Here is a 26,786-nt window from a genome sequence, read left to right as displayed (position 1 = left end):
GCTGTGCTCTCTATGGGGTTTGATCAGGGATGGGTCTGTGTCCTGAAGGGAAGCATAGTCCAGTCCAGTTCCCCACTGCTGCAGGGTGTCCGAGAGGGGAACAAGTTCTGAAGAAAAGGGTGAAAAACTCAGTTGGTCTTTGTGTAGGAATATATTATTCTTGTATCCCCCTGGTGCAGTGGGCTGTCTCTCCACATGCTGAGGTCTTCCCTGTGGGCATGGTTGTGGCACAGAAAGGAATATGTTGTTTCCAAGCATTAAACAACGTATTTTTGACTTTCAGATTTGACTTTTAAAGAATTAATTGTATTGACTGAGAGAGAAGCTCAGAAGAGGAAGAAGAAAGAAAAGGAGTCAAGAATGGCTCCTCCCCAGGTAGAGTGATACGCTCAGTGGATTGCTTTGTCTCCTTCCTTTTTGAATTGCAGGGCATTGGAGTTGCAAATCTTTGAGTCTGAAGTATCCTGCCTGACACATTTGCTTGCACTCACCCATGCCTTCCCTCAGTCCTGCTCATCTGCACTTAGATTCCAGATCTCACGGTGACCCAGTGACGCAAGCTTGGGAAGAGGCTGCACTGGGCATGGTCCTGGGAAGTGCTCACACCCAGACATGGATGGACACGGGGTGTGGGTCTTGCGGTGTCAGCTTTTGGGCAGCAGAGATTGTTTAGGGGCAACATCTGAATGCGCTGTCAGCTCTCAGTAGACCAGGAGTAGAGAAGTTGTATGTGGAAGTCACATGTTAATGTGCACAAATACCTTATAAATTCTTGAAAAGATGCCTTTAAGGGGAGATCTTTTCTGCCTGATTTTATACGACATTTGAAGCTATAATGAATGAGGCATTCTTTCTAACTCCACAATCTTAATGACTGGGAATGGAATGGAAAACTAGGTACAGACATCAGTGACAGAGGGCGTTTTATCCCATCATTGCTTTTAAAATATGAAATCAACCTGAATGTCTGATTAATTTAGCCATTCTCAGCATCTCCATCCCACAGAGAATGCGGTGTTCCTGCAGGGACTCTTACCAGCAGTTGTTTTTTGTAAAACGGTTATAATTTTGCTCAGATGTAAGAGCCAAACTTTGATATCAGAGAAGATGCAGCCAAATTCTGTCATTCCACCAATTATTATTAAATATTACGTTTCTTTTATGTTAAACGTCACATGATATATATATTTGTTTTGTGGTGAAAGTCCAAGCAGAGATGCAATTTAGGCATTAAGAAGGGGGTACAACATAAGGATGATAGGGAATAACATTTTATTATATGTGAAATTTATGCTAAATGAGATTTTAGCTGTTCTTTCCACAAAAGCAAAAAAAAAAAAAAAAAAAAGAAAACAGATATGGATATGTTAATTTGTTAAACTGTAGTGAGTTTTTTACTATCTATATCTTGCTATATTGTGTACCTTAAATATACACAATAAAATTTGTAAGCAAACAAGTAAAAACCAGGGCATCAAGAACACACTTCAGTTTTATAGTAAAAACAACTTATAACCTGAGAAAAGGACATCAAGGCATATGTATTTAAAAACTTTACAGAATATGAAATAGCTTCCAGAATGCGGTAAAAGAAAGTTGAGCATGAAATGAAAATTATTTTATTTTGATTTCCACAAAATAATGAAATGTCCTCACAGTCCAAGGAATTGGAAAATGGACATATAAAGAATTTTTATTTTTTCTAGATCCTCAAGGAGAAAAAAGAACATAGTAGTACTTTTTTTTTTTAAAGAGTGGGAAATGTCATGTGTCGTTGGTGGGAGGGGGCACCTTTGAACTTGGGATAGTGGGGAATCTTGCCAGATTCACCAAAATAGGAAATGCACCATCCTAGAAGAGGCTATCACTCTTTTAATTACGCACCTGGAAGAACCCAGGTTCCTTTTCCCTGTCACATCCTCCACCATGTCTCATGTTTGATTGAGGAGCTACTATTGTAAGTTCTGTGGCAAGAGTCAGTGAGAGGTGTCAAGTTGCATTTACACATCATTATGAGATTTTAGAAAACAATTCTTCAGTGAATGTTCTGCTGTATTTTGCAAGTTTTGGAAATGTACATGTTTTTATGTTAATAAACACTAATAGCTTGTTTTGCATCCTTTTTGGAGCAATTTCTAAATGAAGACATGGATCTTTTCCAAATTTTCACTTTTGCAAAGAATGTCACTGTGGCTGCCTCTGTGCATGCTGTCTTCACCAAAAGTGTCTGAGGGTTACTTCACTGGCAGTTCAAAGAATGATTGCTTCTTTTAGGATGGTATACCACAAAAACAAAAATAAATACATGTTTGTTTTATCTTTTGGAAGGCCTGGCTCACGGTGTGATTATAAAATACGAAGTTTCTTGAAAATCTAATGTTTCTTGCTTACATTTTCTTTGAATTTTTTTTGATTGAATCTTTAATTTGAATTTTTGTGTATATCTTTTTGTAGATTATATTTGATTGCTTTTAAAGTTTCAGATTATAAATGTCACAATAGGTTCATATGACGATTGGCAAACCTCTCTATTTCTTTCCATAATTTTGTTGGTTCTTTTATTTTATGCAACAGTCACATTTCATTAAATTCCCACATACTTCGTTTGTGTTTGAATGACCATGAATCTTTATTATGTCTTTCAGTAAAGCTTGTTTGTTTGCTTACAGTTCAGTAATGTTAGGTATATTCACATTATTTATTGGGCTTTCAGAATATGTATGTTCTTGGTGCTTGATAATTTCCCCATGAGCCCCTTATGCTCTCTTTATTTTTCTTTATTTTTTATAGTTTTTGTTTTCCTCCCTGTCAAAATCCCCTTTGAGTTCACGGATTCCTTCTTCTGCCTGATTAAGTCCACTATTGAACTCATCTAGCGAATTTTTCAACCCAGTTATTGTATGTTTAGCTCGACTTTTTTTCTTTCTTTTGTTTTGTTTTCAGGCAGGGTTTCACCCTTTCCCAGGCTAGAGTGCAGTGGCACAATCTTGGATCACTGCCTCCTCTGCCTCTCGAGTTCAAATGAACCTCCCACTTCAGCCTCCTGAGTAGCTGGGACTACAGGCGTGCACCATCCCACCTGCCTAATTTTTGTAGTCTTTGTAGAGATGGGATTTTGCCATGTTGCCCTGGCTGGTCTCGGAACTCCTGGGCTTAAGCAATTCTCCCTCCTTGACCTCCCAGAGTGTTGGAATTACAGGCATGAGCCACGGTGCCCAGCCTCAGAATTTCTTTTTGATTCTAGTTTATAGCTTCTGTCTCTGTTGATACTCTTCTTTGCATGCATAGTTCATATAGTTTTCCTGATGTTGTGAGCTTGTCTGTGTGTGCTGTCTTTTAACTCATTGAGCATTCTTGTGGCTGTTATTTCAGATTCTTTGGTAATTCACATACAGTCAGCCCTCTGTATTCATGGCTCATGTAGCCACAGATGGAACCAACTATGAACTACAAATAGCAAGAAAAAATGGATGGTTTCAAGGAGCATGTACAGTCCTTTTTTTTTCTTGTCATTATTTCCTAAACAATGCAGTTTAACAACTACTTACGTAGCGTTTACATTGTATTAGCTATTATAAGTAATGTAGAGATGATTTAAATCTATGGGAAGATATAAGTAGGTTATATTCAAATAATATGCCTTTTTATATAAGGGACTTCAGTATCCATAGATTTTGGTCTCCTTAGGGAATCTTGGAACCAATTCCCTGCGTATACTGAGGGCGATCCCCATTTCTTTTTAGTTCTTCAAAGCCAAGATGTAAATCACCATTTCTTTAGTGTAGGTTTGTAGAGACTTAATTGGTTTCTTTTTATAGACCATATTTTCCTGTTTCTTTGTAAGCTTTATTATCTTCTTTTGGCACTTCACTATTTGAAAAATCATCTACCTCCCCAGTTACTGGTGGTTGCTTTGTTCAGGGAGGACACTCTGCAGTCAACTCAAGTAGATTCTGGAGACCTCCACACCTTTTCTAGCTGGGGATTTTGTCCTCTCTGGGCCTTTGCTTGTCATCTCTTCATTGAAAATGTTTGCTAGTTTTTACCCAGAAGCTCCCCTGTTGTCTCTCTTTGGTATTACAGACTTTGGTGCTACAGTAAGCTGTAGCACTAGATCTTCACTTAGTGTTTGTCTGTGTTACTGCACACACTGGTTTATGTCAATCATCCTTTTTCTTAGTGGCCCCTAACCTTTCACCTTGTTCTTGTCAGTGCTTATATTCAGGAATAGAGAAACCAGCCCATCAGTTGGTCATCTGAAGAGTCAGGATGTTGGACAGATATTCTGCTCCTTTCCATCCCCTAGATGATCTTGGGAGTTGTAGGTTTCTTTTCTGTTACCCTTGCATGGCAGGGGCTGGGTCTCTGTCAAGTGGATGCTTCGGATTTTCCTTCAGAGCTTCTATACTGTTTGCTTTATGTTGGCCTGAGGTGTAGAAACCTCGTAACTGTTTTCTGGATTTATCCCCGAGGCAATTAGTCTATGAATTGTTGTTAAAATCATTTCACTGTGGTGACTGGAGAGTTTGGGGATTCTTGTTCCTTTATCTTGCTGATATCACTCAGTATAGTTTTATAATTTGTTCACAGAATTCTGAAAATGTTTTGTACTTAAGTGCCATGGTATATATGCTAATGAAAATTTAGAAGTGTGTGTGTGTGTGTTGTTGTTTTTAAGTTAGTGTTACTAAAGTAGGAAGATTATTTCAGTATATTACTAGTTTGTATACTTAAATATTCTTTTTCTGGGTTGCAATCATGTTATCTCTCTTTTTTTTTTTTTTTTTTCTGAGACGGAATTGCGCTCTTGTTGCCCAGGCTGGAATGCGATGGCGCGATCTTAACTCATGGCAAGCTCCACCTCCCAGGTTCAAGCGATTCTCCTGCCTCAGCCTCCCTAGTAGCTGGGATTATAGGCATGTGCCACCACGCATGGCTAATTTTGTGTTTTTAGTAGAGATGGGGTTTCTCCATGTTGATCAGGCTGGTCTCTAACTGCCAACCTCAGGTGATCCACCCACCTCGGCCTCCCAAAGTACTGGGATTACAGGCATGAGCCACCATGCCCGGCCACAATCATGTTATCTCTCAATTTTAGTAGATCTAACTCTTTGGCTCTATCTGCTCCTTGCCTTTTTCCCTCCCACCTTTTCTCTTTGCTGCTGCTCAGACATCCAGTGCAGTGGTGAATGACAGGAGGCCTGGCCAACCCCCTTTTCTCTTACTTAATTTAGAGGAAATGAATTCAATGTTTCACTTGTTTGGTGAAATATTTTTCCAGATGAATCCAGTGTTTCACTTGTTGGGTGAAATATATTTCCTTAATAACAGTTTGTGGTTTTTGTTTATTTTTTACAGATTTCCTTTTTGACATGATTTTTTTTTTTTTTTTTTTTTTTTTTTTTTTTTTTTTAGACGGAGTTTCGCTCAGTCTCCCAGGCTGGAGTGCAGTGGCCGTTTCTCAGCTCACTGCAAGCTCCGCCTCCCGGGTTTACGCCATTCTCCTGCCTCAGCCTCCCGAGTAGCTGGGACTACAGGCGCCCGCCACCTCGCCCGGCTAGTTTTCTGCATTTTTTAGTAGAGACGGGGTTTCACCGTGTTAGCCAGGATGGTCTCGATCTCCTGAGCTCGTGATCCGCCCGTCTCGGCCTCCCAAAGTGCTGGGATTACAGGCTTGAGCCACCGCGCCCGGCCTCTTGACATGATTTTTAAATTTTCTAATAATTTATGCAAGCATATACTGCTGCAGTACATACTGTTTCTATCTTAATCTGTTAAATTTTAATGTATTACACTAATAAACCACCTAATCTTGAATCACTGTTTTATTTATTGGTGGAATGAACTAATAAACTCCATTTGGCTTTTGTTAATGCATAAGTAGCTAAATTTAATGGATAAAATTGCACTTAGATATTTAAATATACGCATTTAATAGTAATTGTAGTAAAAGTTTATATGCTTTTAAAATTTTGTACCATTTCCTCCAGCCTATTATTGAATAAGTACAAAATAAGTAAATGAAGTACTAAGTACGAAGTAAATGAAGTACAATTTATGCATTTTCATTGTCCCAAGCATGCTAAAACATGCATGCCTAAGAATAACGATTTAAAAAGTCATCCAAAAAATATGTCATTGACAGATAGCTTCTTATTTCAGTTAATTTAAATGTTTGCACGCATTGGTTTTTATTGACAACATCATCATTTCATAAATCAGCTTATTATCTTTTCAGAGTTGAAATTATTTACTTTGTTTTATTTTAATTTTTTTCTTTTCTCTACTTAAGATACAGGCTTGGGAACACAGTTGAACATTGTATCTTAAATGTTTCTATGGCCTTAAAATGTTTTTTCTTTAAAAACTTTTTTATGTGTTTCTTCTTCCCAGTGATTTGCTGAATTTAAAAAATTTTTTTCTATATTATGTGAATGGGTTAGTAATGTATTATGTGTGTGCATGTGTGTGCTTATAGGATGTTTTTTTTTTTTTTTTTTGAGACGGAGCCTCGCTCTGTTGCCAGGCTGGAGTGCAGTGGCATGATCTCGGCTCACTGCACCCTCCACCTCCCAGGTTCAAGCAATTCTGCATCAGCCTCCCCAGTAGCTGGGACTACAGGTGCACGCCACCATGCCCAGCTAATTTTTGTATTTTTAGTAGAGATGGGGTTTCACCATGTTGGCTAGGATGGTCTTGATCTCTTGACCTCATGATCCACCCACCTTGGCCTCCCAAGGTGCTGAGATACAGGCGTGAGCCACCACACCCATTTTATGCAGTTCCAAGTTAATCTTGAACTTGCTTCAAGTTTTCTCAGGCAACCCTCTATCAGTGTACTTTTTGTGCTGTGGTTTGAATGATGGTATTCTCTCCAATATTCATGTAGAAAATCCTTGTTGCAATAGGATTAAAAGATGTTATTTGGGAGGTGATTAAGTCTCTAGGGCTCTGCACTTATCAATGGAATTAGGACCATTTCTTTTTTTTTTTTTTTTTTTTTTTTTTTTGAGACGGAGTTTTGCTCTGCGGCCCAGGCTGGAGTGCTGTGGCCGGCTCTCAGCTCACTGCAAGCTCCGCCTCCCGGGTTCACGCCATTCTCCTGTCTCAGCCTCCCGAGTAGCTGGGACTACAGGCGCCCGCCTCGTCGCCCGGCTAGTTTTTTTGTATTTTTTTAGTAGAGACGGGGTTTCAGCGTATTAGCCAGGATGGTCTCGATCTCCTGACCTCGTGATCCGCCCGTCTCGGCCTCCCAAAGTGCTGGGATTACAGGCTTGAGCCACCGCGCCCGGCCTGGACCATTTCTAATTATAAGAGACCTCCACATTGAAGGGAGTGCTCCCTTAATTTTCTGCCTTCCATAATGTGAGGACACACTATTCATTTCTGTCCCCAGAAGACTTAGCAACAAGGAATGAGACCCTCCTTCAAGGAATGAGGCCCTCACCAGACAACCAACTTACTGGCACCTTCATCTTGGTCATCCTTGTTTGACAACTATGAGAAATAAATTTGTTGTTTATACATTAGCATCTAAAGTATTTTGTTATAGCAACACAAACTAAGATAGAAATTAGTACCAGAAGTAGGGTGTTGCTATAATAAATAACTAAAAATGTGAAGCAGCTTTGGAAATGAGTAATGCATAGATACTGGCATTCTGAATTCTGAAAAAAGCTGGTTTTGCCATGAGCAGAGCATTAAAGGCAATTCTGGTGAGGGCTCAAAAGAGGAGAGCTGTAGAGAAATCCTGAGTCTTAGAGATTATCTTAAGTGGTTGTGATCAGAATGTTGGTAGGAATGCAGACAGTAAAGGCAATTCTTATGAGGTGTCATGGAAATGAGGAATATTTACTGGAAACTGGAGCAAAGGCTATCTTTGTAACAAAGTAACAGCAAGGAATTTGTCTGGATTATGTCCGTATCCTAGTACTTTGTGGAAAGCAGAATTTAAGAATGATGAAGTAAGATGTTTGGCAGAAAAAAATCTTAAAGCAAATTGTTCAAGTTGTGGCTTGGCTTCTCCGAACTGTTGATAGTAAAATGCAAGAAGAGACACATGAGTTAAAGACATAATTACAAATCAAAGGAGAAGCCCAGTATAAAGATTTGGAAAATTCTCAACCTGGTCATGTACAGAATTAAAAGTGTGTTTAGGAGAGAAAACCAAGGGAGGTGTAGCCAAGCAATGTTTCATAGGATTAGTATGGATAGAAGTAAGCCAGGTCCTGATTATCAAGACAATGGGAGAATGACCCCAAAGGCATTTTAAAGATCTTTTGAGACTGCTGTGCCCATTATAGGTCCAGAGTGCCAGGTCCTTGAGGGCAGAGTAGTTTCAAGTGAGGGGCCTAGGGTCCCCTTTGGACTTTGGAACCCTGATACCTCAGGTCTGTGATCTCTGTATTTCAGAGCAGTGCTCCTTGGCTACCCCAGCTGTGGTTCAGGTGGGCCCAAGTGCTACTCTAGCCACCACCACGGAGGACACACACAAATTGTAAACCTTGGCGGCATCCACACAGTGCTAACTGCAAGTGTGCAGAGGGCATGAGTTGTGGACCCATGGCAATGTCCACCTAGATTTCAAGGAATGCCTCAGAGATCCTTGGAGCCCAGGCACAGAAATGCCATAGGGGTGAGGCTGCCACAGAAAGTCCCCACCAGGGCCATGCTCAGTCGACCCATGGAGTTGAGACCACCTCATAGGGTCCCCATCAGAGCCATGTGAAGCAAAGCCATGGAGGAAGTGCCAACTCAGAGTCCCTATTAGGATAAGGTCGAATAGAGCCCTGGGAGCAGGGTCACCCCTGAGACCCCAGAACTGTAGAGTCACCGGTATGTAGCTCAGGAGAGCTACAGGGACTCGACCACAGTGTGTAAGAACTTCCACGTGGGATGATCCCAACAAAACTATTGGGGCAGGGATCCCCAAGACATTGGGGACCCTACCTCTTCTCCAGAATGTCTAGAAGGTGGGTCATGGAGTCAAAGAAGATTATTGTCAAGCCTTAGTATTTAATGTGTGTGCCCTGTTGGGTTTCAGACTTACATGGGAACAGCTATCTCTTCTTTCCTGTTTCTCCCTTTTGGAATTGAAATATCTAACCTGTGTCTGCCCCACCATTGTATTTTGGAAGCACATAACTCATTTGATTTCACAGGTTCACAGTTGGAGAGGAGTTTGCCTCCAGATGAAACACCTTTGAGTCTCACTCATATCTGATTTAGATTGTAGTTAGATGCAGCTCTGGACTATAGACTTCTGAATTGGTACTAGAAAAAGTTAAGGCTTTGAGAGCCATTGGGATGGAATGTATTTTGTGTGTGAGAAGTACATGAATTTAGGGGGGCAGGGATGGAATGCTGTGGTCTGAGTGTTTTTTCTCGTCCACAGTTGATGTTCACTTAATCCCTAATGCCTAATCTCCAAGAATTATGAGGTGTGGCCTTTAGGAAGAGATTGGATCGGGAGGGGTCTGACTTTATCAATGGGATATGGTGTTCTTTTCAATGAGATATCAAAAGGCTTATTCTAGGGAATTCACTGCTTTTTGCCCCTCCGTCCCTTCTGCCATGTGGGGAAACAGCGTTCCTCACCTCCAGAGGATGCAGCAACAAGACATCATCTTCGAAGCAGGGATCAGCCCTCAGCAGACATCAGTCCTGCTGACACCTTGATCTGGGGATTCCCCAGCCAGCAGAATCATGAGAAATACATTTCTATTGTTCATAAACTAGTCTCTTTTATTTTGTTATAGCTGCACAGAAAGACTAAGACATATTCAGTTATATAACTCTTGGATTCTGTTGATTCAACTCTCATTTTTAGACATCTGGGTTCAGGTGCTTGCTCTGCTGTTGGCAGGTTGTTGACCTAGGCGAGTTTCTTTGCCTGTCTGTGACACAGTTGTCTTCTAGTAAGCTGGGAAGAAATATTTCTGTCCTAGGTTATTATGTCATCATTTGAGTTAGAACATGTAAAGCCTTTGGAGCACATGGGGAGTGTTCCAAAACTTTAGTCCTTGTTGTTGCTCTTGTCGTCAGTTTTTAGTTTCTGACCTTTCTTTAAAGCCACTAAGAACATTGTCATCTCTGAAGACACCACTTGTAATCTAGCTCATCTGGACACCTCACTTGGTGTAACAAATATAATATCTAAAACTTTCATGGGGATAACCATGTGTTTATTTCTTATTTTGTTTGCAGAAGTGAGAAATGTGCACTGATGTAGATAAAATCCTAATCTCCTATTGAATTTTATAAAACCCAAAATTAGGGACACATAATTATCTCACAGATGCTTTTAATGGATATGTCAAAACACACACTTCAATCAAATTGATGTGACAGTTCTCTTCTCATCTTATGTTAAGATAAGAGCTCACCCATTGCTCATCTTGAAATATGTTTTCATTTCAGGGATCTTTGACATTCAGGGATGTGGCCATAGAATTCTCTCAGGAGGAGTGGAAATGCCTGGACCCTATTCAGAAAGCTTTATACAGGGACGTGATGTTGGAGAACTACAGGAACCTGGGCTTCCTGGGTGAGGATAATTTTCCTCTAGAAGTTAGGATCTGCCCTTGTGCATTTTTGTACTTTCCTTATTGTGTTTCTTGGGAGGCCCTACATTATTTGACAGAGATTGAAGCCTTGTTGACTCACAAATAAAAAGCTTCATGGATATTCTGCTTCCTTCTTTGTACGTTAGTGGTGGTTCCAGAGCTGAGGTACGTATAAAACCTTATGGCAGAGTTAATATATCCAATTCCCTGTTCCTGTTTTCTATCCCTGTGTTTTTTTTTTTTTTTTGACACAGTCTCAGTCTGTCACCCAGGCTGGAATGCAGTGGTGTGATCTCGGCACACTGCAACCTTAGCTTCTTGGGATCAAGCCATCCTCCCACCTTAGCCTCCCAAGTAGCTGGGACTATGGGTGTGCAACACCATGCCCAGGTAGAGACAGGGTTTCACTCTGTTGCCCAGGCTGATCTTGAACTCCTGTGCTGAAGCCATCTTCCCGTCTTGGCCTCCGAAAGTGCTGAGATTACAGGCTTGAGCCAGTACGCTTGGCCTATCCCTGTGTTTTTGATTCAGTATTTCTTGGGAGAGAGCTAGATATCTGCATCTTATAGTGTTCCCTAAACATTCAGAAGGAGGCAATCAATGGATGAGTTTGTGAAATATTTTAGAGATTCAACTGCAGTGTTTTCTCTTCTACCTAAACATTAGGCTGGGTTCTGGAAAAACCATGGGACATATTCTTTCTTTTTTTTGTAAGCAGGACTCTGTCTTCCTGACCTGAATATTATCTCCATGTTGGAGGAAGGGAAAGAGCCCTGGACTGTGGTGAGCCAAGTGAAAATAGCAAGGAACCCAAATTGGGGGGAATGCATGACAGGCGTGATCACAGGTAAGAGCTCAGATAGGCACAATGGAAGCAGCATGATGAAACTGCGTGTATAAAACTCTGCAAGTGGGAGAGTTCTGTGGGGAAACAAATTTGATTTTCTGTGAGCTCCAAAATTTTTCTTCTTTCCTGCTTATCACTTTGCTCTCCAGACACGTATAAGTTTACCCTTTCACTCTCCACGGGTTGCTGCAGCTCAAACAGAGCAAAGGACAAGACTGTTTTGATGAACCACAGTGTCATCTGAATTCTCTGAACTCTTGATGCTTTGACTCTGTGACATGGGAAGGGCCTTTTCAAAGAAGTCTCTTTCCCGTGTGGTCTCTCCTCCTGTTCTTGATTCCGTCTGATCCTCAGTTCTCTGATCCATATAGATTAGAGCTGAGGGCTCCATAGTCCTGATGCCTGGAGCTTTTCTGGTTCCACCTCATTTTGTATACTTGAAAGTGCTGGTCAGGAGATGGGGAAACATTGGTTGCCCTTCCTTTGAAGCTGAGGTCCTAGAACTACACGGGACTGTCTTCAGCCCTCTTCCTGTTCAGGTCCCTCAGCCATTTTCTTAGTTCTTCTTTGAACACTCTTCTTGGGTATGTGACAGGGGAATGAGTTGGGTCTCCTGAGATTGTTACATAGAAGAATTGTAAAGACAGTTGACACAAAGATCCTCTCTTTATTCTTAGTCCTACACAGGGAGCATATCTCTGTCTTCACACTTAGTTTGGGATCTGTGGACAGAGCAGAGTCTCATTTCAAGATCCCTCACAATCCAACTCCTGTGTTTTTCTCTGTCTTGTTTATGCCTTGGCTATTTCTGATCTTGCATTCTCTTTTATGTTTGTGTGATTTTTTTTGCCTCTGAGACTTGGCTTTGAATAAACACATTTCTAGGGTCTGACATTTTATCCTTTTTTCCTGCTGTGATAACCCATCTTGGGGTTATGAATATCTCGTGGACTATCTTATGGAGTGGGTTTACTGGGTAAGAGAAAATTTTTGAAGGAGAGCACTTTGAGTAATGAGTTTTAACATCATCTTGCTACATACAGATGTGACTATTAAAGTCAGAGTAGAATGATCAGCATTTATCATGATATTCAGATAGAGAGCATCACAAGAGCCTGGTTTCTGAGAAATGTCACAAAAGTATCTCTCAAGGGTACTGTGGCAATGTTGATCTCATATACTAATGGTCCTCTTTTTTGAGCTAGCAGTGAATGGTGTAGGAATTTCTCCCAGGCCAGGCGCGGTGGCTCATGCCTATAATCCCAGCGCTTTGGGAGGCTGAGGCGGGTGGATCACCTGAGGTTAGGAGTTCTAGACCAGCTGGCCAACTTGGTGAAACCCCGTCTCTACTAAAAATACAAAAATTAGCCGGGCGTGGTGGCAGGTGCCTGTAATCCCAGCTACTCAGGGGGCTGAGGCAGGAGAATCACTTGAACCCGGGAGGCGGAAGTTGTGAGCCGAGATCGTGCCATCGCACTCCAGCCTGGGGGACAAGCTGGGGGACAAAAACAAGACTTCATCTCAAAAAAAAAAAAAGAGGAATTTCTCTCAGGGAGAACATTGTCCAAGTTCACAGCTTCATCTCTGCAGGGTGGTTGCCTGAACCACTGCTCATGCCACACTTTTCTTCCCCAGTATTTTTGTTTACAGTGAGTACGACTTTGATCTTGAGGAAGCTAATGAAGTTGAATGAGGCTTATTTTTTTTAAGTCCACAAAGTTTGTTTTAAGCAGCCATTGCTTTCATGTGATGCACTTTCATGTATTATAAATGATCTTTGTTTTTATTTATGTAACAATCAGTTCCATAGTTTTGAGGATACTCAGTTTTCTTTGTTTTATGTTTCTATGTGTGGTAGTGTTGTGTTGGGAAATGCATATTGTTTTATGTATTTTACAAGATTTCCTTCTCTAGTACAGATGGTATAGCTCAGCAGCAGTTTCCCTAAAACTTATACAAACTCCATAGTGTTGTGTTGACAGTTTCAGTCATTGCTTTTACTTCTGTTTCACCTGACTTCATTCCTACTATGAAAGTATATGTTTGTCAATTAAATTGATTACAGTTTTTAAGTTGGAAATTTTTAATATCTTGAACATAATTTTTTAAGTTACTATCTTAATTGTGGAAATACCATTTAATAGATTGATCGGCCGGGCGCGGTGGCTCAAGCCTGTAATCCCAGCACTTTGGGAGGCCGAGACGGGCGGATCACAAGGTGAGGAGATCGAGACCATCCTGGCTAATACGGTGAAACCCCGTCTCTACTAAAGAATACAAAAAACTAGCCGGGCGACGAGGCGGGCGCCTGTAGTCCCAGCTACTTGGGAGGCAGAGGCAGGAGAATGGCGTGAACCTGGGAGGCGGAGCTTGCAGTGAGCTGATATCCGGCCACCGCACTCCAGCTTGGGCGACAGAGCCAGACTCCGTCTCAAAAAAAAAAAAAAAAATAGATTGATCATTCTTTGTTATATAACATACATTGCTTTTCTGTAATAAGTTTCAGTTTCCTAAATATAGCTTGCTGAGTGTTCAAATTGCACTGTTTTTTTCTTTCTTGGAACAAATGCTATATTATAATGACTATTCTCCTGTCTACATTCATGTCCATCATGTTATACTGAATCATTATTTAAAAATCTAACTTCATTTTACGCTTAGCCCGTTTCTTACACTTCAGGGGCTTCTCTACTATTTATAAAACCTATATATTTTTTCATGATGCTCAAGCAATGAAGAATAAATTCTCTTAAAAACTTGTATTGGGCCAGGAGCAATCCCAGCACTTTGGGAGGCCAAGGCGGGCGGATCATTTTGAGGTCTGAGGTCAGGAGTTCAAAACTAGCCTGACCAACATGGTGAATCCCTGTTTCTACTAAAAGTACAAAAAAATTAGCCAGGTGTGGTGGTGCATGCATGTAATCTCAGCTAGTTGGGAGGCTGAGACAAGAGAATTTCTTGAACCCAGGAGACAGGCGTTGCATTGAGCTGAGATCACGCTGCTGTACTTCAGCCTGGGTGACAGAGGAAGAACACTCTGTCTCTAAAAAAAAAAAAAGAAAAAAAAAAAAAAAACTTGTATTTTGTCCAGAAAAGTTTTCCCTATATTTTCTTCTAGAATTTTTGTAGCTTGAAGTCTTACATGTAATTCTTTATTCATCTTGAATTAATTTTTGTATATGATGAGAGATAGGAGTCCAGTTTCATTCTTCTGTTTATGGCTAGCCAGTTTTTCTAGCATCCTTGTTGAATAGAATGTCTTTTCCCAATTGTTTTTGTTGACTGTAAAAGATCAGGTGGTTGTAGGTGTGTGGCTATATTTCTGGGTTTCCTATTCTGTTTCATTGGATAGCTTTCTATTTTAATGTTAGCATTTATATCTATAGATTTTCTATCTTAGCACTCTTTTCTGCATTCCCAAGTATTGGTATGTTCTATTTTCATTTTCCTTTGTTTTGAGATTTTTTAAAATTTCCCTTGTGATTTCTAATTTGACATAGTGGCTGTTTAAGTGTATGGTTTTATTTGTTTTTGTTTTTGTTCTTTGAGATGGAGTTACGCTCTTGTTGTCCAGGCTGGAATGTAGTGGTGCAACCTCAGCTCACTGTAACCTCTACTTCCTGGGTTCAAGCGATTCTCCTGTCTCACCCTCCCGAGTAGCTGGGATTATAGGTGTCTGCCACCACGCCTGGGTTTCACTATGTTGGCCAGGCTGATCTTGAACTCCTGACCTCAGGTGATCCACCTGCCTCTGCCACCCAAATTGCTGGGATTACAGGTGTGAGCCACCACACTGGCCTAAGAGTATGTTGTTTCCACATATTTGTTGATAATCTAATTTTCTTTCTTGATCTCTAGTTTTATTTTATTATGATGGGATAAGTTATGCTTTATGATTTTAGTCTTTAAAAAGTTAAAAAAAATTTTCTTTTCCAATATTTCTTTTGAAAAATGTTTCACGTGCAGTTCTGAAAAATTTGTATTGCGCTATTTTTGGATGTTGTGTTATGCATATATAGGTTAGGTTCAATTTGATGTATAGTTTAGGTTCTCTAGTTCCTTATTTTTCTTCTGATTGTCCTATTTATAAGTAAAAATAGGCCATTGAGGTCTCTTATTATTACTGTGAAACTACTTCTCCCTTTAGTTGTATTAATTTTGCTTCACATATTGAGGATTGCTATAATAGGCACATATTATTATATCTTCCTAGTTAATTCACCTTTCCATCATTATATAATGCCCTTCTTTGTCTCCAGTTTTGACATAAAGTCTATTTCGACTGACATCAGTTTAGCCACCGCTGATGTCTTTCTGTTACCATTTATAGGGGATATCTTTTTTCATCCCTTCAATTCAGCTTACGTATGTCCTTTGAATTAAAATGAGTATTTTCTGGATAGTGTGTAGGTGAAGCCAGTTTTAGAAATTCATTCAGCCAGTCTCTGTCTTCTGACTGTGGAGTATAAACCACTTACATTTAATGTAATTACTGATAGAAAAGGACTTATATTGCCGTTTTGTTAAGTGTTTTCTGTATCTCTTTTAGATTTTTTTTGTTGTTTCTCTTACTGCCTTCGTTTTCATATAGTTGATTTTTTTTTCCTGAAATGGTTTTACTTCCATTGTGTGTGTCTTCTATACATTCTTTGTGGTTACTGTTGCAATTACAGAAAACACTTTTGATTTATAACATCCTATTTTAAACTAATAACAGCTTAACTTCAGTTACATACAAAAATGACTTTTTTACAGATCTGCTTCCATGTTGTGTTTTGATATCCCAGTCACTTTCATCGTATGTACTGTGTCTCCATTAACATATATTTAAACCTTGACAAGAGTCTCCTGCTTTCTTTGTTTTCTCAAATCTTCGCCTGTTGTGCTAGGGTCCTCATTCTGTACCCCATGTCTCCTTAACATTCTTGTACTATCAATAAAGTTTTATGGTCTCTTTATGTGTGTGTACAAAATGAATTCATCCATCTCCTCTTCATGGCAGTTTTCAGGTTTTTTCTTAAGGACTGAATTGTAAGAACAGTCTTTCACATATCTCCTGATAGGTAGGGTTGTTGAGCATATACCTGGAAATAGAACTGATGGGACATTCAATTTGATAAATTTCATAGCAAATATTATAGAGACATAATCTGTTTTCTTCTCATATCATCATACCACCTCCTTTTTAATTGTCTTCCCTTGTTGTCCATCACCCATAGTGTATTTCTCACGTTTAAGTATTGTTCAATGCTACTTCTACATTAGTTTCTCTTTTCTTCCAAAGCCAGGATTTTAGCTGTTTCTTGTGCAATTACATTCCCACAGCTCTGCAAGCACACAAACCTTGCTGCCCCATGCTTATTACTCCTTGCTCTCCCCGCTTGCCCTTTCTCCTCCTGGGCCTTTCCTAACATATTACTTTGGTCCAGATGGACTACCCAGTTACTGCCTCGCACATTAATTTTATACTTCCATTATTGCAGAACTCCCTCACCTCCCATGCTGCTCTCATTCTGTAAGGGGTTACCCCTACTCATTCACTTGACCACTGTCTGATAACACTGCCTAAATCGATATGTGCAGGGGATGATGACTCAGAAACCGTTCGTTATTCATGATGGACGGCTGAATAATCCTTTTGGCAACACAGCATTGCAGGGAGCTGAAGGTCCGTGGGACGTGACCAACCCAGCATTCCACTGGAGGCTATATGATCAAACAGCAAATTGTTTATCATGAATGCAGGATGTGGGCAAACTCATGACTGCTCCTGCTGACAGAAGTTTTGCTGGAGGCAATCACTCCCTGGTGCCAAGGTTATCTACTGTGATATCTAGAGCCTGTTGTTTGAGGAATGCAGTCTTGCAAACCTACTTTGGGCTGAGCAGCTGACCCCTTCTTCCACTCTCCTTCTCACTATCTCTCTTGCCTAGTAAATACAGAGGGCTGTGGAAAGCTCAGGGCCCTTGTCCACTAGAGGCAAGATGCCCCCTGACCCCTTCTTCCAAATATACTCTTTTGTCTCGTCTTTTATTCCCGCATTCGCCCCCTTTGTTCAGTTCCCGTAGGTCCATGCGGGTTACATAGTGGCACCCCAAACAGCGACAGAATCAGGTGCTCTACACAAAATGGCTCTTGAATTATTTCTACACTCTTGATATTTGGGTTGACCTGTTATCTGCACTGCTTGTTTGGGAAGTTGTTTTTAAAAACACGTTTGATGTTGCAAACCCAGATTCTCATATCTTAGTTTCTTTGTAAATTGGGTATAGATACATAAATCCTGTGGGCATATTTAGTGTGCTTGTTTGTTAAATAATGATAACTTACCTAAAGACTTTTTAAACAAGTTAATACTGTTAGCTAGCTTAGAATATTGCATGTTTTATAGTAAAGACTGACAAATTTGTTTAATAACATGTATCAACATTGTTTCATGTTTATAATGAGATAGCATATTGGCTTTACCTTAGTCAGCATGGCTAGCTACATCAGATACCATAGATAGGGTGGTTTAAACAGCAGAAATTGACTTTTCACAGATCTAGGTGGTGCGAAGTTCAACATGTCAGAGCCAGCCACTTTGGTTCTTGGTGTGGGCTTTTTTCTGGTGTGCCATGGCTGACTCTTTTTGTGTTCTCATGTGGCAGAAAGATTGCCATGCAAAAAACAGAAGCTTTTTCACATCTCTTCTAATTGCATTCCTGAAGTTCTGTGCACCATCCTGACGTAATTGCCGCCCAAAGACCACACTTCCAAATACTGTATCACATTGAGGATGGGACCTTAGCATAGGAATTTTGGCAGACATAAGTCTTTATATCAGAGCAGTCTACATTGTATCTGTAAGTTTTCATTTTGCAGTTTGTTCCAAACAGTGTTGTCTTTTATCTTAGTTCATACATTTTCCAAGTGCAATCTCTGTATCATACATGTTTTGTGGCCAGTGAACTGGATAATTAAAGACAATAAACAGGACTGGGTACGGTGGCTCATGCCTGTAATCCCAGCACTTTGGGAGGCAGAGGTGGGCAGATCGTTTGAGCTCAGGAGTTCCAGACCAGCCTGGGCAACATGGCAAAACCTCATCTCTACCAAAACTACAAAAAAATTAACCAGGCATGATGGTGGTGCCTCTGTGGTCCCAGCTCTCAGGAGGCTGAGGTGGGAGAATCGCTTGAGCCTCTGAGTTGGAGGTTGCAGTGAGGTGAGATCATGCCACTGCACTCCAGCCTGGGTAAAAGAGTGAGACTCCATCTCAACCAAAAGCAAAAAAAGACAGTGAATACATAGGGAGTTACTCTATTGTTTGTTACATAGTTGTAGGCACGAAATTGTAACTGGGATTTCTGATTTCCTTTCCCAAGTTTTATTCTTTTTTTGAGGCAGTCTCTCTCTGTCGCCCAGGCTGAAGTGCAGTGTCGCAATCTTGACTGACTGCATCCTCCCCTTCTGGGTTTATGTGACTCTCGTGCTTCAGCCTTCTGAGTAGTTGGGATTACAGGCATGCACTGTCACACTTGGCTAATTTTTCATATTTTTAGTAGAGATGAGGTTTCACCACGTTGGCCTGGCTAGTCTCGAACTGTTGGCCTCAAGTGATCTGCCCGCCTTGGCCTCTCAAAATGCTGGGAATATAGGTCTGAGTCACTATACCTGTTCCTTTTTTTTTTTTTTTTTTTTTTTTGAGATGGAGTCTTGCTCTGTCGCCCAGACTGGAGTACAGTGGCGAAATCTCGGCTCACTGCAACCTCCGCCTCCTAGGTTCCAACAATTCTCCTGCCTCAGGATCCCGAGTAGCTGGGATTATAGACATGTGCCACCATGCCCAGCTGATTTTTACTTTTAGTACAGATAGGATTTCACCATGTTGGCCAAGCTAGTCTCAAACTCCTGACCTCGTGATCCACCTGCCTCGGCCTCCCAAAATGCTGGGATTACAGGCGTGAGCCACTGCGCCTGGCTGACCTGTCCCCAATTTTCATTGTTTATTATGTTATATATTTACCTGTCTCTCATCCAAGTACTAACCAGTTCTGACACTGCTTAGCTTCTGAGATCAGATAGATCAGATGCATTCACGGTGGTATGGCCATAGACATATTTACCTTTTTTTTTTTTTTTTTTTTTTTTTGAGACGGAGTCTTGCTCTGTCACCCAGGCTGGAGTGCAGTGGCTGGATCTCAGCTCACTGCAAGCTCCGCCTCCCGGGTTTACGCCATTCTCCTGCCTCAGCCTCCAGAGTAGCTGGGACCACAGGCGCCCGCCACCTCGCCCGGCTAGTTTTTTGTATTTTTTAATAGAGACGGGGTTTCACCATGTTAGCCAGGATGGTCTCGATCTCCTGACCTCGTGATCCGCCCGTCTCGGCCTCCCAAGGTGCTGGGATTACAGGCTTGAGCCACCGTGCCCGGCCTTTTACCTTTCTTTTATCTTTAAAAGCCAGTGATGTCAACATATTTTCTAGTTATCATATGCTGCCTCTAGACTATAAGTTCTTGCTTATTATTAATGGAGAATTGCTTAGAATTTCATACTATAAATTTGTATTTTGTGGTTGTTCATTATTTACCTGCTGGTTTTATCACAGGCTATTAGAATGTTTTATTTATTAATTTTTTCTTTTTTTTTTTTTTTTGAGACGGAGTCTCGCTCTATCTCCCAGGCTGGAGTGCAGTGGCCGGATCTCAGCTCACTGCAAGCTCCGCCTCCCGGGTTTACGCCATTCTCCTGCCTCAGCCTCCCGAGTAGCTGGGACTACAGGTGCCGCCACCTCGCCCGGCTAGTTTTTGTATTTTTTAGTAGAGATGGGGTTTCACCGTGTTCACCAGGATGGTCTCGAACTCCTGACCTCGTGATCTGCCCGTCTCGGCCTCCCAAAGTGCTGGGATTACAGGCTTGAGCCACCGCGCCCGGCCTATTTATTAATTTATATTATGATTATTAGTATTTACCATTACAGTATATCTTGCTGTGGTTTTAGCATTTATTTGTATGAAATAAATATATGTAACTTTTTTTCTCTTCTATTATGAGGGAGCCATATGTTTACTGCCGGTTGGTGTGTCATTTGGGGTCAGTGGTTGCAAAATACTTGTTTTGGTGCTCATATATGTTTGCACAACACGAGTCTTTTGGTCAAAGGATGTTTGAAACTAGGCTTTCCTAAAATTGATTTGAATTACATGTGATCACTCTTTACTACAGAATTCTATTCATTTTGCATTTCTACAAATAGAAGATCATGGTAGAAAAGTTTCACAACTTGCCAGTATATTATGTTTAGTGTAGTGTGTTTTCAGTATAAAATGATATTTACCAATAATAGTTATTTTAAAACCCCATGTTCATTATATTTTGCAGGTATCTCTCCTAAACGTGTGATCAAGGAATTACCACGAATACAGAACAGTAACACAGGAGAAAAATTCCAAACAGTGATGTTGGAAGGACATGAAAGCTATGACATTGAAAATGTTTACTTCAGGGAAATCCACAAAAATCTACAGGACCTTGACTTTCAATGGAAAGATGGTGAAATAAATTGTAAAGAAGTGCCAATGACCCATAAAAACAATCTTACTGGTACAAGAGTTCGACATAGTCAAGGGGACGTAGAAAACAAGCATATTGAAAATCAGCTTATATTAAGCTTTCAATCTGGTCTGGCTGAATTGCAGAAATTTCAAACTGCAGAGAAAATTTATGAATGTAATCAAATTGAGAGGACAGTTAATAATGGTTTTTTAGCTTCACCACTTCAAAGAATTTTTCCTAGTGTCCAAACCAACATTTCTAGGAAATATGGGAATGATTTTTTGCAGCTTTCGTTACCTACACAAGACGAGAAAACATACATTGGGGAAAAACCTTACATAGGTAATGAGTGTGGCAAAGCCTTTAGAGTGTCTCCAAGTCTTATTAATCATCAGATGATACATACGACAGAGAAACCTTACAGATGCAGTGAGTCTGGCAAAGCCTTTAATCGGGGCTCACTACTAACAGTACATCAGATAGTCCATACAAGAGGGAAACCATATCAATGTGATGTATGTGGCAGGATCTTCAGACAAAATTCAGATCTTGTAAATCACCGGAGAAGTCACACCGGAGACAAGCCCTACATATGTAATGAATGTGGCAAGTCCTTTAGTAAAAGTTCTCACCTTGCAGTTCATCAGAGAATTCATACTGGAGAGAAACCTTACAAATGTAATCGATGTGGGAAGTGCTTTAGTCAGAGTTCCTCTCTTGCAACTCATCAGACAGTTCATACTGGAGACAAACCCTACAAATGTAATGAGTGTGGCAAAACCTTTAAACGGAACTCAAGCCTTACTGCACATCAGATAATCCATGCAGGAAAGAAACCATACACATGTGATGTATGTGGCAAGGTCTTTTACCAAAATTCACAACTTGTAAGGCACCAGATCATTCATACTGGAGAGACACCTTACAAATGTAATGAATGTGGCAAGGTCTTCTTTCAACGTTCACGTCTTGCAGGTCATCGGAGAATTCATACTGGAGAGAAACCTTACAAATGTAATGAATGTGGCAAGGTCTTCAGTCAACATTCACATCTTGCAGTGCATCGGAGAGTTCATACTGGAGAGAAACCTTACAAATGTAATGAATGTGGCAAAGCCTTTAATTGGGGCTCATTACTCACTATACATCAGAGAATTCATACCGGAGAGAAACCTTACAAATGTAATGTGTGTGGCAAGGTCTTTAATTACGGTGGATACCTTTCAGTTCATATGAGATGTCATACTGGAGAGAAACCGCTCCATTGTAATAAATGTGGCATGGTCTTCACTTACTATTCATGCCTAGCACGTCATCAGAGAATGCATACCGGAGAGAAACCTTACAAATGTAATGTGTGTGGCAAGGTCTTCATTGACAGTGGAAACCTTTCAATACATAGGCGAAGTCATACCGGAGAGAAACCTTTCCAGTGTAACGAATGTGGCAAGGTCTTCAGTTACTACTCATGCCTAGCACGTCATCGGAAAATTCATAGTGGAGAGAAACCTTACAAATGTAATGATTGTGGCAAAGCCTATACTCAGCGTTCAAGCCTCACTAAACATCTGGTAATTCATACTGGAGGGAACCCTTACCACTGTAATGAGTTTGGCGAGGCTTTTATCCAAAGTTCAAAACTTGCAAAATACCACAGAAATCCTACTGGGGAGAAACCACACAAATGTAGTGAATGTGGTAGAACTTTTAGTCATAAAACAAGTCTGGTGTACCATCAGAGGAGACATACTGGAGAGATGCCATACAAATGTATTGAATGTGGGAAAGTCTTTAATTCCACTACAACCCTTGCAAGGCATCGGAGAATTCATACTGGAGAGAAACCTTACAAATGTAATGAATGTGGCAAGGTCTTCCGTTATCGCTCAGGCCTCGCACGTCATTGGAGTATTCATACTGGAGAGAAACCTTACAAATGTAATGAGTGTGGCAAAGCCTTTAGAGTACGTTCAATTCTGCTTAATCATCAGATGATGCATACTGGAGAGAAACCTTATAAATGTAATGAATGTGGTAAAGCTTTTATCGAAAGGTCAAACTTGGTTTACCATCAGAGAAACCATACTGGAGAGAAGCCATACAAATGTATTGAATGTGGCAAGGCATTTGGGCGGCGGTCTTGCCTCACTAAACACCAACGAATTCATTCTGGTGAAAAACCTTATAAATGTAATGAGTGTGGCAAATCTTACATTAGTCGCTCAGGCCTTACTAAACATCAGATAAAACATACTGGAGAGAACCTTACAACTAAACTCAATGTGGAAAGGCCTTTAGACGTTGTCCTAACTTCTGGGATCCCCAAATAATTTATACTTAACTGATATAATTTGTCTATTTGTCCCTTCCCTTTGAAGTCTCATGTGGAATTGTAATCTCCAGCATTGGAGGTGGGGCCTAGTGGGAGGCAACTGGATGATGGAGGTGGATTTCTCAAGAAAGGTTTAGTACCATCCCCTTGTTGCTGTCCTTGTGATAGTGAGTTCTCATGAGCTCTGGCTGTTTAAAAGTGAATGGCAGGGCCAGGCGCCTAGCTCATGCTTGTAATCCCAGCACTTTGGGAGACTGTGGACGGATCACTTGAGGTCAGGCATTCAAGAGCAGCCTGGCCAACATGGTGAAACCCTGTCTCTGCCAAAAATAAAAAACATTAGCTGGGCTTTGTGGCAGGTACTTTGTAGTACCAGCTACTCAAGAAGATGAGTCAGGAGAATTGCTTGAACCCTGGAGGCAGAGGCTGCAGTGACCCGAGATCGTGCCACTGCACTCCAGCCTGGGCGACAGAGTGAGACTCCGTCTCACACACACACACATACGCATGCATGAAAGTGAATAGCACCTCCCTCTTGTTTGTTCCCCTTCTGGCTATGTGACATGCCCACTCCCCCTTCACTTTCCACCATCATTTTAACCTTCCCGAGGCTTCCCCAGAGGGTGAGCAGATGGCAGTACCATGTTTCCTGTAAAGCCTGCAAAATTGTGAGCCAATTAAACCTCTTTATACATTAGCCTCAGGTATTTCTTTCTAGCAATGCAATTATGGCCTAATACATTTACACATGAAGTAAATAATATAGCTAAGTTTTAAGCAAGTGTTCACTAGGCATAAGAATATACATCCTGGGCCAGGCGCAGTGGCTCAAGCCTGTAATCCCAGCACTTTGGGAGGCCAAGACGGGCGGATCACAAGGTCAGGAGATCGAGACCATCCTGGCTAACACGGTGAAACCCTGTCTCTACTAAAAAATACAAAAAACTAGCTGGGCGAGGTGGCAGGCGCCTGTAGTCCCAGCTACTCGGGAGGCTGAGGCAGGAGAATGGCGTAAACCCGGGAGGCGGAGCTTGCAGTGAGCTGAGATCCGGCCACTGCACTCCAGCCCGGGCGACAGAGCAAGACTCCGTCTCAAAAAAAAAAAAAAGAAAAGAATATACATCCTGGAGAGAAATCACAGAAGTGTAATATGTGTGGCAAGAATACTACTTAAAGGTCAAAACTTGTGGATCTATAAATAACTCAAAGTGCAGATATGCTTTACAAATGAAATGAGTGTGGCAAAAACTTTTTAGCAGAGTTCAGTCACTACTTGACATAAGAGTTTATGTTGGAAATAAATCATATAAATGTATGTGCTAGAGGCTTTCCCGAGGTATCTGAACTCACTAGACATCAGAATATACATCTTGGACAGGAACCACACAAATGTAATGTGTGTGCTAAGGCTTTTTACCCGAACATCAAAACGGAAACATCAGAGTATTCATACTGGAGAACAGCCTTACAAAATGTAACAAATGTGGTAAGCCTTTTTTAAAAAAAATCAAGGCCGGGCCCGGTGGCTCAAGCCTGTAATCCCAGCACTTTGGGAGGCCGAGACGGGCGGATCAGGAGGTCAGGAGATCGAGACCATCCTGGCTAACACGGTGAAACCCCGTCTCTACTAAAAATACAAAAAAAAAAAAAAAACTAGCCGGGCAAGGTGGCGGCGCCTGCAGTCCCAGCTACTTGGGAGGCTGAGGCAGGAGAATGGCGTGAACCCGGGAGGCGGAGCTTGCAGTGAGCTGAGATCTGGCCACTGCACTCCAGCCTGGGTGACAGAGCAAGACTCCGTCTCAAAAAAAAAAAAAAAAAATCAATCAAATGGGCCGGGTGTGGTGGCTCACACCTGTAATCCTAGCACTTTGGGAGGCCGAGGCGAGTGGATCACCTGATGTCAGGAGTTCAAGACCATCCTGGCCAACATGGTGAAACCCCACCTCTATTAAAAATACAAAAATTAGCTGGGCATGGTGGTGGGCGCCTGTAATCCCAGCTACTTGGGAGGCTGAGGCAGGAGAATCACTTGAACCCGGGAGGTGGAGGTTGCTGTGAGCCAAGATTGCACCAACGTACCCCAGCCTGGGTGACAAGAGCAAGACTCTGTCTCAAAAAAATAAAAAATCAAATGTTCATGTTTTTGGAGTTTGAGAGAATTTATACAGGAGAAAAGCCAAATGATCGTGCTTAACATGGAAGGACCTCTAATCAGTAGTGTGTCTTCAGGCTTCACCAAATTATTCATGCTGGATAGAAACCTTGCAAATGTAATTAACATGGTAAAATTTTAAACCATTTCTCAACAGATTCCACATTAGGTAAACCATACTATGGATAACTAAGTCTGCTTCTCCATCCAGGATTGACCTGGAATGATACCTACTGTAAAATAACTACAAGATAAAATTTGTCAAAACCCCAGGTAATATGTACATCAAAGGAGCAAGAGCATGTGTGCACATGGCTAATTCAGTATATAAAATAATTGTATTCACTTTGACATTTCTTTTTTTTTTTTTTTTTTTTTTTTTTTTTGAGACAGAGTCTTGCTCTGTCGCCCAGGCTGGAGTGCAGTGGCCGGATCTCAGCTCAATGCAAGCTCCTCCTCCCAGGTTTACGCCATTCTCCTGCCTCAGCCTCCGGAGTAGTTGGGACTACAGGCGGCCGCCACCTTGCCCGGCTAGTTTTTTTTTTGTATTTTTAGTAGAGACGGGGTTTCACCATGTTAGCCAGGATGGTCTCGATCTCCTGACCTCGTGATCCGCCCGTCTCGGCCTCCCAAAGTGCTGGGATTACAGGCCTGAGCCACCGCGCCCTGCCACTTTGACATTTCTTAAAAAGGCTAGTTAACTATTTGTGACCTTCATCCTAAAGTATGAAGTCTTGCCTTTCCTACACATCCTTCATTGTGCCCTCTGGGAATAAATGAGATGAGAGGGCTACTTCATTAGGTGTGGTTCCTTCATATCCATGTTTTCTGGAAGATTAAGGTCACTGTACTGTGTGAGTTAAGCAGCATGGAGTATGGTGGAGAATAATGTAAATTTACAACGTAAGTCACTGAGCTTGTGTTCACAGTGTCCTTTGACAAACAGTTACTTTGGGATATGGGAAACATAGAGTACTTTCACGACCCTAAAAATCTGTGCTCCACTTAGATTTGTACATTCTTTTCACTTCTGTCATTTGTTGCTTCACATGTTTTGCAGCTGGTTTTAAGGTTTTGCACACAAGATTCTCAAATCATCTTTGTAAACTGACATCTTTATCATGTAACCGCCCTGTCACTCAGGCTGGAGTGCAATAGTGATAAGGTCAACTTTTGGAGACCATCTGCAAGTTTCCTAGGATTCTTAGAGTAGCTTCCTAGCTTTTCCTTAATTGCTGTATATCAGCTATAGAGAAGGGGACCTGCAATAGGACTGGCCGTTCATCTCCTGCTACTTCCCTAAGGTATAGCAAGGCTGGAGGGAGAGTGGAATATGGTGTTCCCCTCCGAGTG

At 41.2% G+C, this 26,786-nt stretch overlaps 1 protein-coding gene across 4 annotated transcripts in view; it reads left to right on the top strand.

Moving 5' to 3' along the window:
• The window catches only part of ZNF841 (zinc finger protein 841), a 47,921-nt gene extending 24,299 nt beyond the window's left edge, over positions 1–23,622 (top strand). For 3 of the 4 annotated variants that reach the window (XM_030942022.1, XM_030942024.1, XM_010376536.2), the window contains 4 exons: positions 284–375; positions 10,420–10,546; positions 11,281–11,412; positions 20,776–23,622. In XM_030942022.1, the coding sequence (XP_030797882.1) occupies positions 361–375; positions 10,420–10,546; positions 11,281–11,412; positions 20,776–23,279 (2,778 nt within the window). In that variant the 5' untranslated portion in view covers positions 284–360 and the 3' untranslated portion in view covers positions 23,280–23,622. The remainder of the gene's footprint in view (positions 1–283; positions 376–10,419; positions 10,547–11,280; positions 11,413–20,775) is intronic. The other variant, XM_010376537.2, reaches the window with a different exon arrangement.
• The last annotated feature ends 3,164 nt before the right edge of the window (positions 23,623–26,786 follow it).

The sequence above is a fragment of the Rhinopithecus roxellana genome, chromosome 12, assembly GCF_007565055.1.
Source record: "Rhinopithecus roxellana isolate Shanxi Qingling chromosome 12, ASM756505v1, whole genome shotgun sequence".
Classification (NCBI taxonomy): Eukaryota; Metazoa; Chordata; class Mammalia; order Primates; family Cercopithecidae; genus Rhinopithecus; species Rhinopithecus roxellana.
The sequence above is the reverse complement of the archived record's forward strand: the minus strand, read 5'-3'. Positions and strand labels throughout refer to the sequence as shown.